Source organism: Cylas formicarius, unplaced genomic scaffold (genome assembly GCF_029955315.1).
Source record: "Cylas formicarius isolate icCylForm1 unplaced genomic scaffold, icCylForm1.1 PGA_scaffold_6__28_contigs__length_40554024, whole genome shotgun sequence".
Classification (NCBI taxonomy): Eukaryota; Metazoa; Arthropoda; class Insecta; order Coleoptera; family Brentidae; genus Cylas; species Cylas formicarius.
The window spans coordinates 36,898,079-36,916,077 of NW_026844347.1; the positions used below are offsets into that span (position 1 = coordinate 36,898,079).

A 17,999-nucleotide genomic window follows, 5' to 3' on the forward strand; every position below is an offset into this window, starting at 1 on the left:
GTAGTTTTGCACTCGGAGTATGATGCACCCAGTCAGCAAAAATGATTCGAGTCCTAAAATTTCCTGCATATACGATACACCCTGTGATCCCAAGGATAGTCAATATGAGAAGTTGTTTTGTCCCAATAACGAATTGTCAGAACCACCCCGGACGAGATGCGATCGTTTGAAAACGGGTTCCTCTTGTCAGGCCCTTAAACATGCCGTGGCAGCCCTACACCGACTCGATGATTTTTACACGGAAAAAATCGGGTCAGGGTTTTTCTCTGAAGTTTTTAAGGTAATTTAAGTCTGCTTACCAAATCAAGTTCTAGCCATATCCAAGAATCCAATTAGATTCAACTTTAGTGGTTTGCTAAAATTAGTCAAATTGAAATAACCCATCCCATGCTCCAAATTCTTTGCAGTGAAGTGTTTTTTATTATATACAATCTGTCCAATAGACTATAAGCGATACACCGTTCTTTTCTGAAAAATTTGAGAATATATATAAAGTTAGATTATCAAAAATTTTGTATTATTTTTTTTTACTTTATTGACTTTTTACTTTTGAATAAACAATATATTTAAAATCAGTCCAGTGTAAGTTATCGATCGACTGTCAAAACTTTTTATTTAAGCCTTACTATAAAAAAAAATCATATTATGATTTTGGTTCGCTGAAGGTGATAATAAATGCATCATTTAAACGCATTTTTTATGCACCATCTAATAATGCAAGGTTCAATATGGGGCCCCCAAGAAAAATTAAAAAATTGTTTTCCTTTATTCCCATATTTTTCTTAAAAATGTGTAAAATGTATTAATCCCAAGATTTAGTGTATTTTGGGCCCTACAGACAAAAAAAATACTACTTTTATATTTCCTCGAATTTCTTAGAAACGTGTGGGCAAATATTTAGGTTACTTATAAAATTCTGTATATTTTTCATAATTTAACCTACCTGGTATCTCCTAATAATTTAAAATTTTGCTATGTGAAAGGGTTGTTGTCAAAGTTTTTTTTTGTTCTTAGAAGCAAGGAGTTGCTTTCAGGAGTTCTATATTTTATTTGGTTTGTTATTATATTAGCCTCCGAATGTCGCAATTTTTTTTTGCGCCACTGAAAAAAATTGAAATATTTAAAAATAATTTAAATAATGATAGCAAACATAATATTGATATCCAGTTAATAATTTATAAAAAAATATACATTCTACATTAAAATTTGTCTGAAAAACTTTGGTATGATTATATATAATTTTGGAAGAAGCCACTCTAGTTCAACACTTTAAAAAATCCTGGAATGTGTGTGCGGTAATTTACACATGGGCTCCATAACTTTCCTTTTCAGGTAACCCATCGAGTGACGGGCCAAGTAATGGTCCTAAAAATGAACCAGCTCCGATCAAACAGACGGAACATGCTTAAAGAAGTGCAACTGATGAATCGTTTGTCCCACCCCAATATTCTCAGGCAAGCGTCTCGATTTAAATAGGAATCTAAAATAAGTCTATTGGGTTATTTGCGTAACCCCGCAGGTTGATGGGGGTGTGCGTCCACGAAGGCCAGCTGCACGCTTTAACCGAGTTTTGCAACGGCGGCTCATTGGATCAGCTGATCCAGAACAGGTCCGTGCAACTTCCACAGTCGACACGGCTCACCATCGCTCACGATATGGCCTGCGGCATGGAATATTTGCACTCCAAGGGCATTTTCCATCGGGACTTGACCAGCAAGGTATTTTAACTATCAGGAATTTTGCGAAAGTTTCTCCTTAGGATTCGTGGTAAAATTTTAAGAACAAGAACTACTAGTAGAACTCACGACCTACCAAGCTCCATATTCGCTGGATCTGTGCAGGGTTGACATTTAAAAAAAAAATCCGGTCCAAATTATACTTTCCTAGAAATAATTATTTTTCTATTTTTTCTATTTTACTTTTGTAGTTTAGGTTAAATGTTGAAAATGTTTTTTCAATAGCGATTTAATGTCTTCAGAAATAAATGGTAATGTGCTTTTCACGCTGTTGAGAATAATTCAGTGATGGTAATTTGATTCATAAACATTATCGAATAGATCTTTCTTTTCTTTATGATCCCAAATTCTTTTATTATTTTTAATTTATGAAATTAAAGTTAGAAAATAAATATGCTATTTTATTGAGTAAAACTAATTAAAATGTGATACTTTTCCTCATATTCCGGATCCTTAACATAAGCAAAAATGGGATGTAGAGTCAGAACACTTAGGCAAGTAGGCCTTAAAACTATTGAAACTAATCAATTTAATTCTTATCGAAATCAACAATATTTTCTTTAAATATGTAAATCTTTTCTAACCAGTATTTTTTATTACTCGAAACAGGAAATAATTTTAAACTTTCATTTTCATTTTTTTTTTCTGACATCTAAATCGATAGTTTAAGTATACCAAAATGTTGATTTATTTTTTATGTTCTATTAATCATCATCATAACAATATATTTTGTTTTTATCAAAACCTAACTAAACTAATAAAAAAAGTGGCACTTATTTCGACCAAATGCAACACAAGAACTTACCATTTCTTCAAAAATAGTCAAAATAAATACTTAATTCAAAAAAGCATAGACAATTGAAATGATTACAAAATATATCCCTGCCCAAAAAAATGTATAAACTAGTAGAAATATTAAGAAATAGTATATAACAATGATCATTGAGGAGGTAATGAAGTAGGTCTTTAAATTTGATGAGAATTTAAGAATCAAAACAGGGATATCACAATACAATACAATACAATGATTTTGTGTATATGTAGTACATATTATACAAAAGGAAAAGATTCGACTTGCTATCTTAACATCTTTCCTATATTGCAACCTATATTGACGCAACATAAAATGTTAACTCAAACTAGAATTAATGTATACCTTCGCAATCAGTTGAAATGATCACTTTGATATAGATCATGATATTCAAACTTTTTACCAAGAACTAAGTAGGTTAGTGAAGTATTTAGGTTTATTGTTGTTCTTTACTTTATAAAGCAAGATGTCATAGGATTATCAACAGTTAATTCATTGCAAACAAAACAAATATCGTATTTTAGCTTATTATATTGATGTAAATAAATGTAATACCAGTTTATATTAAAAGAGATTATTGTCCAACTGCTACTGCGATGGCCCATCAGGAATATGCAAATACTCTATATTGAGATATGCATTGCGGAAGAGCAAATGGAAATGCAGATCAAGCACGGTGGCGGCTTTATATCGAGGTTTATCCCAATGGAAACATTCCACCTGCTAAGATATAACAACACAGAAGACTTGGTAAAAGAGGATTTTTCAAAGATTATTCAAAAATGGAAGGAAAATATCAGCGCCGGTTTTCTTTAAATTGGCTGTACCAAGGTATTGCAAGCAAGCAAGGCATTTGAACATCGATGGATAGGCCGGGGCGGACCTTTAGTTTGGCTGCCTCGCTTACCAGACCTTAATTCGTTTTTTTGGGGGCCCTTTAGTCTTTAGTGTAGGAAACACTTATAACAGATATCAATTTGTGCAGTTTCTTAATTTGTAGCATACCTTTTTGTAAATTAGAAGTGCGGGGTATTCGGACCGAGAATTAAAAAGTCGATTTGTGGCTAAACGATAACACTCATCGACTCAAAATAAGAGTAACAATTTTTGAGGATTTGTGATTTTGCTTAAGGCAATCCGTTCTATTTTGCAATATCAGTCTAAATACATAAAATACAGGGAAAATACAAAAAAAAATCTAGATAAAGTGCCTTCTAGTGGAAGATTTCTGAAACACGTTTATGTAAAATATTTGTGTGTATGTGTAAAATACCAGAGAAATAAAATTTTAAAAAGTGAATTTTGACAAACTATAACTCGGAAAATATTACGATAATACGAATACGAATAATTTCTCCAAGTTTCCGAACACCCTGTATATCAGTGATCAGAACTTTTTGGTTAAATTCATTACCAAACATATCTCGGTCGATTATACTTTTAGAAAGGTCCGTGACCCTAACCTATTTGTTCGCAGAACGTTTTAATAAAAGTGGAAGCCGGCCATCGACAGGCGGTCGTTGGCGATTTCGGTCTGTCTACCACCATTCCCGACCCCACGAGCAAGACGAAATTGTGCACGGTCGGCTCGCCATATTGGATGTCGCCCGAGTGCCTCAAGGGACAATACTATGACGAGCGAAGCGACGTGTTTAGCTACGGCATAGTGCTGTGCGAGCTGATCGCGCGCGTCGAAGCGGATCCCGATCAGCTACCCCGAACGGATAACTTTGGTCTCGATTACTTGGCCTTTACGGAACTGTGCGGTCCCAACGTTGTACCTGACTTTTTGAAATTAGCGTTTAGGCGAGTAGCATACTATAACTCTAACATTAAGTAAGGTGCTTCTAAACGGACAGTATTCTTAACGCAACATGTGGCTATGATATTGGTATCCTAGCAAGCGTGACAAAGCCAAAAATGTCATTCGGTCAAGAATTAGTTATTGTATTATCGATTATTTAAATTCGACGTGCAAATGTTTGAAAATTTCCACATTTTGACAGTTATATCTGTCACATTTAATTTTGCAAAGTGCAAATTGTAATTTTACAATTTTTTAGATGCAAGGCAGATTATTAATATAAAGTTACTGTAGTATTCATGCGGATTTCACCCAGAAGAAAATCAAAAATTGCTTCGTTACTTCCTTATTCGATTTCAAATTTTCATTTGGCTACATTTTGATGTACGTTTTTACTTTGATTTTCATTGACAGACGTCAACTTGAGATTAAAAGAAACAAGGCAAGAAAAGACAAAATAGGATCTTACAGATAGATTTTCATAAACTTTTTTGTATTGTTAATTGTCTATTTGGCTTTTTTTTTCAGAATCACCAATTAAATGCTAAAACAGGTAGATTGACGGATTTATCGTTAATAATACAGCCGTTAATAGCTTAACGTAATATTAGAAAATTGATCTTGACAAGTTATTTTATTAAAAATCGCTACAAAAATTCGACGTGAAAACGTTTATCTGTCAACCGCGATTTATCCTCTGAGAGAACCTCCTGTTCAGCCAAAAATATTAAATAATAATATTAAAATATAATATTAGTGAATTTATATGCTGATATATAACTATAACTCATTACTCTGTTTTCCCCGTTAACAATTTGCAGCAGCATAATTTTTTTTAGCTTGTGTTCGTTTGCTTCCTGGCAGCAATTATTAAGTTAAAGGATGATGTCAAAGTTGCGTTTGCGTGAATAAATTTTAGATATGCTCTCGATACTATCCCATTTTTTTCCGAGTCGAATTTGGATTGAAATAGAACTCAATATCGAAAAAGTGGGTGTTTTCATGGGATTCATTCGCGATTCAAGTCGATTTAAACCACATGTATTCATAGTTTGTATTTATATTGTAATTTTAATTTTATTTTGCTGCCAATTTTTAACAAGAAAACCAAAAACGGAGTGATATTGATTCTAAAAATATTATTGGTCCTCTTGGATGTTATAAAATTTATAACAGTTAGACTATTTGATTGCAAAACCTGTGCTCATCTGGCGACAGAGAAAGTAGAAGAATTATTATTATTTATTCAAAAACTGAAAAGAGGGCAGAAAAAAAAACGGTAATGACGATACAACTGTCAACATTTCGCCCTCAAAACAGTTGAACATGAAAACTCTTGTGCGTAGTAAATATAACCTCCGACTTCTTCAAAACAACAACAAACAACCGCTAAACAAAGCAATATTGCATATATCGCAGAGCAGAGCACTGGTCAAACAATTGCTGCTGTATTAAGGTTAGGTAAATGTCAAGCCCGCAATAAATCTTGCACGTTGCTTGACATGGCGCAAGTCTCTTGTAATTACAACATCAAACAGATAACCGGAATGTTACGCTCAAATATGCGCGCTACTTCGCCTTTCAAATAATTTTTCAGATGGCTGATTTAAACATTTAGATAGCTAATTGGTAACACAAAAGTTACTAGATTTGTTCCCCAGAATTACATTTAACATTTGTTGCGGTTTGCATCGTAATTCAATCTTTATTGCTTCTGCATTTTGTATTATATATTTCGGTAGTTTGTAAAAGGCAACCTCATCTACATATCCTAAGTTTGAACTCCTGTATTTATATGGCTGCTAAATTCATCCGCAGCGTTACCAAATTCAAGTCTTAGCGAGACGCCCTTAATATGTCAAAGGCTTAGTGCTTAACAGCTTTTTGAGGATTTTTCGGTTTTGCAGGCTGCTATACAACTATACAAGGTGTGTTCAAATGTTATCAAAAAGTATTTATTTATTCATCAAAATTAACGTTGTCCCCATACCCCCCCCCCCCCCAGATGTAATAGGCTTGTGCCAACGTTTTTTTCAATCCTCGAAGCACCTCTGTTATAGCCTTGAGTTCTTCTAGCGATTTTTTCATTATCTCTTCAATCGTCCCAAACCTCCTTCCTTTCATGGGTTTCTTCAGTTTTGGGAACAGGAAAAAGTCGCAGGGGTCATATCCGGTGAATATAGTGGCTGAGGTATGATTCTCGTAAACGGTGCATAACTTTAAGATAATACTGTTTATTGGCCATAAGACCTTGTGGTTATAACTCTTGATGTACTACGCCACTATAATCAAAAAAAACTCTCAGTCTTGGCGATTCTGGGTTCTTCCATTGGGACGACTGGGTTTTGGTTTCAATATCATAACCATATATTCATGCGTCGTTACCAGTTATGACCTTTTTGGTCATCATTTAACAGCTCTAGAACGATATTTTTTCGACGAACCTTTTGTTTAAAATTAAGCAGTTGCAAAACCAATTTTGCTACACGTTTCATGCCTAAAAATTCGGAAAAAATTGCGTGGCACGAACCAATAGAGATGCCGAGGTCTTCAGCCGCTTCTCTAATAGTGATTCGACGATTTTTCAACACCATTTGTTTCACTTCTTTAACGATGTCATTAGTTATTGATATGCTGGGGCGTCCAGAGCGATGTTCATCATCGGCGTCTTCTCGGCCATCTTGGCGCAACTTGTACCACTCATAAACATTTTTTTTTTTGCTCAAAGTAGATAACATAACAAAAAATAAATATCGAAGATCAAATGTACGTAGGCCGCCCAATTACAAAAGTCACCTTACTTGTTGAACACACCACGTATTTTTTAAAAACCCACATTATCCTCAGTCAAAATAAAAATTATACCTAGTCTACCTATTTTAAATTTTACCGAAAGAGGCTCGTTTAGAACGCGCCCGCGGTCGTTTCAATAAACCGTGTGTGTGATTTGCAGGTGTTGTACCATAGAACCGAAAAGTAGGCCCACTTTCGCCGAGATCAAGAATATCCTGGCAGAGATCCTGTCTGACACCAACCGCGTAGGACCCGAGAAAGAGGTGGGGAGTATCGCCAGTTGCGTCGCGAAGAGCGAAGAACAGCTGGCGGTGACGTCGGTGTCGCCTTCCTCCGCCCCTCCGCACAGGAAGAGTAAGTTCGACTGCCACGCCCTCCGGGGGTGGTTTTTTCTTCGCGGTTGTCGTCGAGAGTCCGTCGCTCGATTTCTCACCTCTGAGTTTTTTTCGGAAATAGATTACTGACGTTGCTTACCGGCGTTTGTTTTATTTTGCGTACTTTTTTATGCGTTACCAATGGTTTGGGTTTGACCAACACCTCCTACGTCACAAGGCCGCTCTAAAGTGTGAGTCATCACATTAAGGGAGCATTATATCTGCTTGCATGGCGTTTGTAATATCAAATTTCTATTTAACTGCTAAATGGATACTGTATATAAAATTATGGCAATAGCCCTCAAGCCTATGATACAGTTAAAAGAGAAAAATTGTATGAATCGATGGCAGAAGTGGGAGTGTTAAATAAAATTGTTAATTTAACAAAAATGACTTTATGACTTAATTATTTAACACACTATTGGAAAAAGTGGTTTGCAAAGTAAAGGTACCATATTTAAGCAAAGAACCCAAATTCTTCCTTACGCAGATGATATTGTGATCTTAGCCAGAACAACGGAAGATCTAGTTGATGCGATAAAGCGGATAGAAAAGTCAGCTAAAGAAACGAATTTGAAAATTAATTAACTGAAAACAAAATATATGACAATGGGAGAAAAAGAGCTTAGTGGGCAGAATAGGCACCTAAAGGCTATAACAGAGAATAGCGAATATTATTTTATTATTATTTAGTAGAAAAATTTTATTATTTAGGGGTAGCTATAACATCAGATTATAGGGAAAGCATGAAATGTATGGGGGGATTACATCACATAAAGAGTGTATAAAATGATGATTAGGCCTACTGTCGTGTTTGGATGTGAAGTATAGAAGCTCAAGCTCGGGGAAGATGGAAGCATTAGAAAAATTTGAAAGGAAAGTATTGAGAAGAATATTTGGTAGAAAGAAAAGAGACAATCCTTGGGTAAGAAGGACTAATATGGAGCATAAAGATTTCTATGGAGAACCATCCATAACAAACGTTGCGAGAGCTCAAAGATTAACTTATAGCAAGACTGGGAAATGAAAGTCCTAAGCAGATCCTGAGAGGCAGGATAACTAGAAGAAGGGGTAGGTCTTCAAAATAACCTGAAAGAAATGAAACTGCAGGACTGGCAGGCTTTGTCGACGAATAAAGTCGTTGTTTATCAGTAACTTTGATTGGAAATTTGATGGCTGCTATTTATCATGCAATTTTGGTAATATCAGCGCCTGACTGACAAAAAAAATTCTGGGACACAAAAATTCACTTCTTCACTTCTTTGCTATGTGCCAGCAATTGTCTATATTTAACCATATAGTTGTCAAAGGCTTCCTCAAAATTGGTAAAATATGTTTCATCTATATAATAATTTTTTCCTTTCTACTTGAGGGTTTTTTTGTGACTACATCGACCTAGATAAATAACTGCAACAAGGTCAAGCACATGATACTATACATATTGTCAGCACTATAAGGTGTTTTTGGCTTGGTTGTTAGTACTTCCCTTGTTGATTCAATAGTACGTATAAAAGATCAAATAAGTTAAAATCAATAAGATCAGACTTTTTTAAATTTACTAGTCCAGCATGTACTAAAGGTTCAAAAAACTATTTCATCACTACTCAAATTTGAGTTTTTTGTTGAATCAAATTAATCTTACTCTTTTATTGCTTGAATCCATTTTTTTTGCAGTTCAGAACACAGCACACCATTACTTTATAACTATTAAGTTATTTATGCATGGTTTCTATTTAGGTATTATTTCGCACACAAACGATTATGGCAATATCATGCTATAAACAAACACTTAAAAAATAAAACAAATATTTTGATCTCGCACACTAATTCTGAGACTTGTACCGAATAAATTTTGTTAAAATAAAAATTAAAGAAATTTATCACCCGCTTATTTTTATTCACAGCTAATTATATTAATATTGATTTTGATATTGTTTTACTAATAATAATAATATGTTATTGAAAATCTACAAAATTTCAATTATCCAAATTTTTTCGTTTTTGAAAAACTAACGTCAATAAAAATTTCTGACAAGAGATGTGACACTTTGACGTTTTTACTTTTTTTCAGCATTGGCATAATCATTGGTTCGGTATTACCGTTACTTTTTGTTACTTTAATTTTTCGTAAAAATACATTTTTTTAAATTACCAATTATATTTTTTTAAAATTATTAGTTTTCGTCCGATTTTCTTATCATTTTTCTTTGTTTAGTTCTAAAGTTTGTGAGCACATTTTTTTTTACTTTTTACCTTATTTAATATGTTTTTATAAATTTCTTATTGGAATTTTAAAAATTGGTTTAGTGTTACCAACTCTATTGTTAACTTTTTTTTAAATATTGACTAAAAATTATTTTATTTTTTTAGTCTATCATTTTTTTGTGTGCAAATTTAGAAAACAAAAAAGACCCTCCCATTCTTTCTATTTAGTATTCTATTTTAAGTTTTTTTAATACTTTCGGAATTTTTTTTTAATTAAAAAATGTGTGTAGCTTAATTAATTTGTTATATTTTTCTCATTTATTTTGTAATTTATTGAGCATTAAAGAAATGTAGTGTTGTCAATAATTATTTGACCTTTTTTAATAATGTTTTTTTATTAATTTTATCGGTACCATTACGTTTGAGTTGCTTTTCGATTTTTTACTCGACACTCGATTTTTCAGACTTCCATCGGCGATCGCTCTCCGAGGACGTGTCGATGCTAGCGATCTCGATGCTGCTGACGCCTAGCGACAAGGCACGACGCCACGCCCTCACGATGTGCCGCCAGGACCCCCACTACAAACCTCGCACGTCCAATCCGTTCGCTTCGCTCACCCAATTTCGCGGCGTCAAAAAGTTCCTCGGTAATTTCTCCTCCTGCTGCGAACTGCCCACGCCTTTTATTGAGACCGCCGCCGCCGAATCGCCCAAATCGCTACCCGGTTCCCCCACCACCGTACGAAAAGCTACCAAGATAAGGTATATATTTACGTATATATAGAGCATATAAATACACTCAAAAAAACTAGCACCATTGAAGGCAAAAAATCAAGCCAAGCTACCCGGCTATACCAGATCAGGAATTAATCAATTTCTCTGAGAATGATCAATTAGAAAATGTTGATCAAGAGCTACAGTACAAAAACTAAAAGAAGCAGATATTAACTTAACGAATTTTGCAATATAACGATGGATAAGCATTTTTTAGGTAACAAATATAAACATATATAACGAAATATAATTTGGACCGAAGAATCAATATTTACAACGTCTGCGATGTTATTTGATGAAAAAATAAACATGAGCGAAGATCGATGGCAGTATAGTGTGCAATCTGGAAATCAAGAATTTTAGAACCCATATTTTACCAACAAAATTTAACATCCGCACGATATTTAAAACTTATTAAGGAAGAGAGCATCCAAATTTAATTTGATCGTTTTTTAAACGAAAATTTCAGAAAGTGGATTGGACAAAACGAAACCATCTTCTGGCCAGCGAGAAGTCCAGATTTGCCCCCGATGGACTTTTTTTGTGGGGTACATTTAAAGATATGATTTACAATTTACAACAATTACCAATTACGTCTCAAATACCATATGCCATTTAGAAATAGCATATACTACTCGTATCCTTTAAAATGGCGGACATATTTAATTAATTTTACTTGTAAGTAATATGCTTTAGTAGTTAATGCGAATTTTTGGTAATTTTAATTTTATCTGCCAATTAAGCCAAAACTGTAAGTCATATACCCGTACTATATATTATTATTGAAATTGCCATTAAAGTGGCTATCCAATATCATACAGGGTGTCTCATTTAAGAAAATTGAGAAAAGTATCATTTTGCGAAACGTGGCAACACCGCGTAATTTAAGAAAATATTTTTTTTATATTTAAAGAATAGCATTGTTTTCGTAAAAATAATAGATAGAAAAAAATTAAATAAAATGTTAATAAGCAACCCAACAATGATCATTTAAACATAACTCGAATTCTGAGGATGATCGCTGATAAGTTCGAAACGGTGCATCATAGACCCGTACTCTCATATATATCGTTGAATTTGAAAGGACTTTTCAAAAATGCAATAAAATGCGGGGTGTATATAAAACGGTGACGATTAGGAGAATAAAAAAAATAAAGGTCATTTTAATAGAAACAACCTTTGCATTTAAATTTTTTTTGTAACCCTCGTAGGTTTCGAGATAAGGTACAAGGTACGTTATAGCAGGCCCAAAGTGTATAAATGTAAAACGATTGCACATAAACACACATTCATAGACAAATGGAAATATATTAAGATGCTAGATATAAGCATTATCAAAAAAAAAAAAAAACTAACAACAGATACTCGATTCATAAAATTCGGTGTAATTATTTCTTTTTTTATCGAAAACAAAATTACTCTCGAGGGTGAATTATTGGCGATACATGAAAAACTTTTAAAGATTTGATAATATGATATGAACGGTATCGTAAACTGTGTTGAGAGAGTTTGAGGTTTCGTCTATAATACAGGGGACGCAAGATATTTGAAAAAATATAAAAAAAATATAATTTGCAATTGCAAAAATATTATTTGCAATTACCAGTACAAATTTTGATATTTACCGAAGTATGCCGTAAATTTGAAGTTCGACGAGATGTAAAGGACACTTTATACAGAGTGTATTCACGATCGAATTACATCGATTTTGCGAAAGTTCCATAGTGGTCCGCAAGAGCACGATAGAAAAACATTGCGTCCCTACAAGAATCCGCGAAGCGCCTTCTTTTTAAAATAAAAATCTGATTCGCGCTATTCGCGACGAACTTGCTCCGCTCACCGACGATTTTTCGAAAACAATCTTGTTTATAAAGTAAACTTGGTGCTTGCTGCTTTCGTCAATGATCCTCTTGGCTTCTTCGGAGCTTGACCGAAACTGCTCAACTGTCAAGCTCTGAAGAAGCCAACAGGATGATTGGCGAAACGTCAGCAAGTTTGATTTACAAACAAACGACACCGTGTACAAAAATTGTCAGTGAATTTATTGTATTCTAAGGTCGCCGTTGTTCGTCAACCCTCTGTACAAGGGCGGTTCGAGCTCGAACCTGTCCGAACTCGGTACCAACGAGGTACCGGCCGCCGCGCTCAGACGTCGCGGTTCCTGCGAGTCCGGTTTCTATTCGAGCGTCGGCGAGTGTTTGTCTCCAAGCAGCCTGTTCGGCGACAGCGGTACCGCCGTCAGCTCCCTCAGGTCATTGGACGAGTTGGAACCCGAACTCCAAGCGCTGTGCAAACGTGCCTCCTCGATATACACCGACAGCAACGAGGACCTGTCGAGCCTTACGGGTTCCGAGTGGGGCCAAGACCTGCAACCCAGCATATCGACCATCGTCGATTATTTCGAGAAGAAGGGGGCGACGTTACGTCATCCGGGCGGCGTCAGGGGCGGTCTGCAATTGAACTCGAGGATCGCCGCGTTGCGCCGCTCGTTGGAGAAGCAAAATGTGGCGGCGGCGTCCGCCTCCTCCACGTCCGCGTCGTCCTCGCAGCTGGCGCACGCGCAGAAACCGAAATGCTCAAGGCTCGTCGTTTGCGAGGGCGCCGTCCGATCCAAGTTGCCTCTGTTCGATAAAAAGTAGCGCCGGCCGGACCCCGCCTCCTCGTAGAGGTTCTAGTCACCCGTCGTGACGCCACGCAGCAGCAGCATCAGCGAGGCCTAACGGAGGAGGAGTTTGTGCGAGTGTGAGTGTATGAGTCGTCCTGTAAATATTTTCTGCGGTTTTAACCTGTGTCGTAAAGTCTGAAATTGTTACGTGTAAAGGGTGCGATTCACGTCGAGCGCGTCGCGATGTCGTTTTGAAATATTTCCGCAGCTGCAGCGTTGCCAGTTTAACAGACGACAATGTTGGATATTCGAAAGGAAGGCCACTTCTTTTAACTTATCCCAATGTCCGTCTCTTTTGCACGCTTCTGGAATAATCAATTTTAAAAATGTACAGATTAACCCTTTCAGCCCTCGGTTCCTTCAGATGTCTGGAAAAATGATTTTTGTACTGTAAATTGTTTACTACCATCTCAGAGATATCTATAAAAAATGTTGCTCCATTTGATATACGCTACTACACACATAAACTAGTAAGTGGAAGTGGATTATGACTTCATATGAAAGAGCTTCTTTGGTGGCCGATACATAGAGATACTAGACATTTTTGTCTCTAAATTACTGCATTGCTTTTGGTCAATACCATTGAATCTAGACTGTATTCAACTCTCTTTTTATATCATGTGATTCACTAGTATGGGTATTATCATTGGAAGAAAAGGAGTGATAGCAATCATCGCCTGAAGTGTCATCTGGCGCGTCCTCTTGGATGTGCTTCCCTAGCGCTACTTTCCTTCTCTATATTGTTTGTTTTTGGATTTGCATAGGAGGAATACCTCTACAAAAAAAAAAACATGACCATATTTTATTTTAGGGACGATGTGATGGTGGCAAATGCGTGTAGCAATTTGAAAGGGTTAAATTTATCGAATACCTTGGATATCTTGAAAATAATTTTTATTGTTATTGCGTTATTGCACGCTTGAACCAACACCAACAGGTGATATGTAAAAACGAGAGGGAACGGAATGCCTAAAGCGACCTCAAGCCGAGAGTAGTAGAAATAAGTTCGATAAAGTAAATATTTCAATATGATGCCAATTGTCACCCTTAAATAAATATTAATATTTTATTTATATTTGTATATTTATAACAATATTTTTATGTGTTCTTTTAATTTTATTATAGGATATATGAACGTAAAAAATTTTCAAGAATATTCAAAACTCATTATTCTCAACTACTTTCAAACATCAAGACAACAGTTAAATACTCTTAAAATTAAACATCAAGTAAAAAAAAAACTTAAACAATGTAGAGTGTCCCAAAAAACATTTCTGAAAAAAAATCCTAACAGTAAAAACACATTTTTTTAAATGCAACCCTACATATTTGACATTTTTATCGAGATAATTTATCTACACACTCTCCAGAGTTTCTTAGGTTTGAGTGACTAAAGGTATCCACGTAAACAAGATTTCTGTAATGCATTTTTTAGCTAGCTAGGTTACGACTTGCTTATGTTGTAAGTCGCATTGGACAGTTTTGAATAACAAATGAATATTGAAATCTTGATATTTCAAAACTTGTTTTACATATTGTCCATTTGTTGAGTGATTTTCCTTGCTTTAATTGAAACTCTTTTCCGATATCATATAGTTTTGGTTAGGGGCTAGGTAAAATTTACGAGAGAAAACTTTTTTATATCTATTTTTGAAAAAAGCAACATTCTTCAGTCACTAGAACAATTCTCATAGTCAACCAGATGGTCGGTATAACTCGCCGGATGAGCTGTTTTAAGAAGATGCAAATCTCCTTCTTTGACCTTATTTCTTAATTAAGTTTCTAGTCCCCTTGGTGTGTGTATAAGTATTTAAATATGACTCCCTAATATTTTTGGTATTTTCTCATAGAGGTTGTGAGTCTCAGCATCTATTTCTAGCACGTTCAGGCCAAAAATTGCTTCAGCCTATAAGGGCTCATTGTTTTGAGGCGTAGGAGCCATTGCCCTTTGAGTGGTGGCAGGCTTTGGAATCGCTGCTTCTCTGTTGGATTTGCCAGATTACGGTTTGTTACCTATGCGCTAGTTTCTCCACCTCCTGCGCTGAATAGGTTTTCTTCTTTTGTGGTTATTTCATTTCGAAGAATTTTTTCTTTTATCTAGTAGAAATCTGATAGTTTTAGAGTTCTAGTTCTCATTCTATAGTCTATCAGCCGGACGATCAACATTTTGTAGTGTTGGGGTTGCATTAAAAACGAATATGAGATTTTCTTGTTGCCACACTGTTTTCAGAAATCTAAATTTTTGGGGCATTCTGTATGAATATGTTAGCCAACCCCTGTAAAATTTTGAAACCGATAGCTAACTGTGAGATAGGAGGTATTCATGGTGTGCCATTTGGATTTCCAATGTTGTTGCCTGTTTCAGGTTGAATTAGCATTGCAGCAAATGCCTAAATATTTCTAAAAAAGGTTAACGTTGCAGATGGTAATTTTTAGTTTAGCGAAAGCGGCGTTGTCGGATTTGCCTAACGGCTCTTACTGCTATTGACAAAAAGGTTATTGATATCTCATTTAAATTTTGAAGCCGAAAAAAGCCCAATTTTTTCAATATAATAAACGCCTTTTCATAATTTTTGTCCCGATTGCCCAATAAATTTGCCCACAAAAACTACTGAGTAATTAACTTAAAACAAACAAAACCTTCCATGGCTTTCTCGCATTCTTTGCGATCAATGAATTTATGTTTTACGAAAAAGTTATTGGTGTCTTTAAAGTTGTAATGAAATACAGGGTGTTGGTATTAAAATAAGAACAAGTTTTCGCTGGTAGTAAATTGACATTTCTACATATCTACCTGCATCGTCGAAGCTATGGAAAAAAAACGTAATATCTGCTTAATTATTGGTATTTTATTTTCAAAGACTATAAATGAAGGTTATTTAAAATATTGTGTTCAAACCTGGTAATAAAGTATCGAATATTTTGAAACCAAATTTGAGTTGCCAGTCTGTAGAACTTTCGGTAGCACACTCGGCGGGAACAACCCTTTATAAGTTAAGTTACGAGTTCCTTATAATCAACTGGAGGGGATTAAGTGTAGTTTCGGCGTGAAAAGTCACTTTCCTTAATCGCAAAACGGTAATTATTACAGTTACTGGTTTTGTATATTAGCGACTTATTGATTTAAAAGTGTATTTTGGTTTCTCTTATTAATAAACTCGGATGTTGATAATGTAGGTGGATGCGTTTTATTAACCAGACCCGTTTTCTTCCCTACAGATTTTTTGCCAGATCTACGTCAATGGGTAAGAAATACAAGTGTTAGATCAAAAATAAACCATTTTGACACGCTGACTTTCGATTTATGACAGAGTAATTTGTATGTAAAATACATTTAATCTCCTACTTAATGTCCAAAACTCATTGCCACCTGCGATACTTTGACATTTGACTTATGACCTATTGAGTTTTTTTTTCTATAAAATAGCTCTAGCCTCTTTTGCAACGCCCCTATTGCTACTAGAGATGTAGAAGTCCTCTCTATGCTGATAATACATGAACTTATGAAGCAAATATGAAAGAAATTTTGAAGTGCACTCGACATGCGCGTGCGCGAGATTTAAAGTCTCATTTTTAACCAATCACTTCAAAAACCAATATTCCTAGATCTCATTAAAAGTTCTGGGTAAAAACGCAATGTGCAGGTTAGTGCCGCCTACTCTGACATTTTTGCTTTTGATTTATGATTGAGTTTTTTTATATAAAACATCTTTAATTTTCGTAATGTCAAAAAAATCATTATATTTATCACAGGGGTTATATTAAAAGCTTTTTGTAGATAAGTACCTGATTTAAAACCCAAACAATACTGTTTGTATTCCTATATATTTCTCTTAAATACTAAGGGATAATCGATTATTACAACTAGAAAATCACATTTTAATATTATTACTTAATTCACCTTGATTAAAAGATTCAAATTATATACAGTATTTGTTGTACAACCAACAATAAGATCAGTTAAAAGTTTCATTACTCAGTCTTGAGCCTCTTCACCGACACCATTTCGCTACCCTGCGAATTTGAATCGTCCGAGAATGTCATGTGCGATGAAGAAAAGTCTGTGGGACCTTGCGAATCGCTGACGGTTGAAAAACAAGTATTGGAGTCCTCGGCCAAACTGAAATTCGAGTTAGAGTTGGACGTGTCGACCACGCAAAGCCCGCTTTTCCGCGAAACGTTCTCCTTGTTTTCTCTATGTCGGATTTTTTTAGTTGTCTCGCTGCTTGTAACCGGGACCCATTTGAAAATTTTCATAGTCGTGTCCCCTATCGTAACCCATTTCTTTTCCCTGAAAGTCACAAAGGGAAATTGCTTTTTAATTCAGATGATAATGTTTTTACAAGTGCCGATGTTATTAAATAATACAGAATAAGTTTGGCCAAACGGGTGATCTTACCAATGTCTGACCCTGTCTATAACGTTCATAACTTTTTTAATATCATCCTTGGCACGGCTGCGTGTTTCGGCGCGAACGGAACGAGACATTTTAATTTATTAATTCACCGTATCTTATAAAATTGTACAATTGTACCGCATCCACAAAACACCAAAAGACGTTCACAGATCCCAAATCATTACACACAGCACAGTTACACAGATAAGAAATTCGTGATATTTTAAACTATTTGTCTTTTGAACTCCCTTGGATATTTAGTCTGTGGGTAAGCTCTGCACCTTAACCTCATACCAATTAATCAAAAATGTGCGATTCCGAAATCGGTTCTGAAATTACATCATTTCGTCATGTAACTGTCGTTTTTGAGCACGGACTTTCGTATTGTAAGTTTTGCATTTCTCGTAGGATTTGGTAAAAGAACTGCTTAAATCTAAATCG

The 17,999-nt window shown here is 35.2% G+C and overlaps 2 protein-coding genes across 2 annotated transcripts; one reads left to right on the forward strand and one right to left on the reverse strand.

The window, feature by feature from the left end:
• Positions 1-11: 11 nt before the first annotated feature.
• LOC132702887 (dual specificity testis-specific protein kinase 2) lies at positions 12-16,335 on the forward strand. The gene is made up of 7 exons (XM_060671739.1): positions 12-280; positions 1,333-1,454; positions 1,520-1,718; positions 4,025-4,353; positions 7,305-7,498; positions 10,188-10,485; positions 12,554-16,335. Exons 1-7 carry the CDS (start codon positions 20-22, stop codon positions 13,134-13,136), a joined length of 1,986 nt encoding a protein of 661 aa, XP_060527722.1. The 5' UTR covers positions 12-19; the 3' UTR covers positions 13,137-16,335.
• Positions 16,336-16,944: 609 nt separating this feature from the next.
• On the reverse strand, positions 16,945-17,784 carry LOC132703475 (B-cell CLL/lymphoma 7 protein family member A). The gene is made up of 2 exons (XM_060672749.1): positions 17,562-17,784; positions 16,945-17,453 (listed from the first exon to the last, which is right to left on the reverse strand). The coding sequence occupies exons 1-2, from the start codon at positions 17,648-17,650 to the stop codon at positions 17,135-17,137; spliced, it is 408 nt and encodes a 135-aa protein (XP_060528732.1). The 5' UTR covers positions 17,651-17,784; the 3' UTR covers positions 16,945-17,134.
• Between the last annotated feature and the right edge of the window lie 215 nt (positions 17,785-17,999).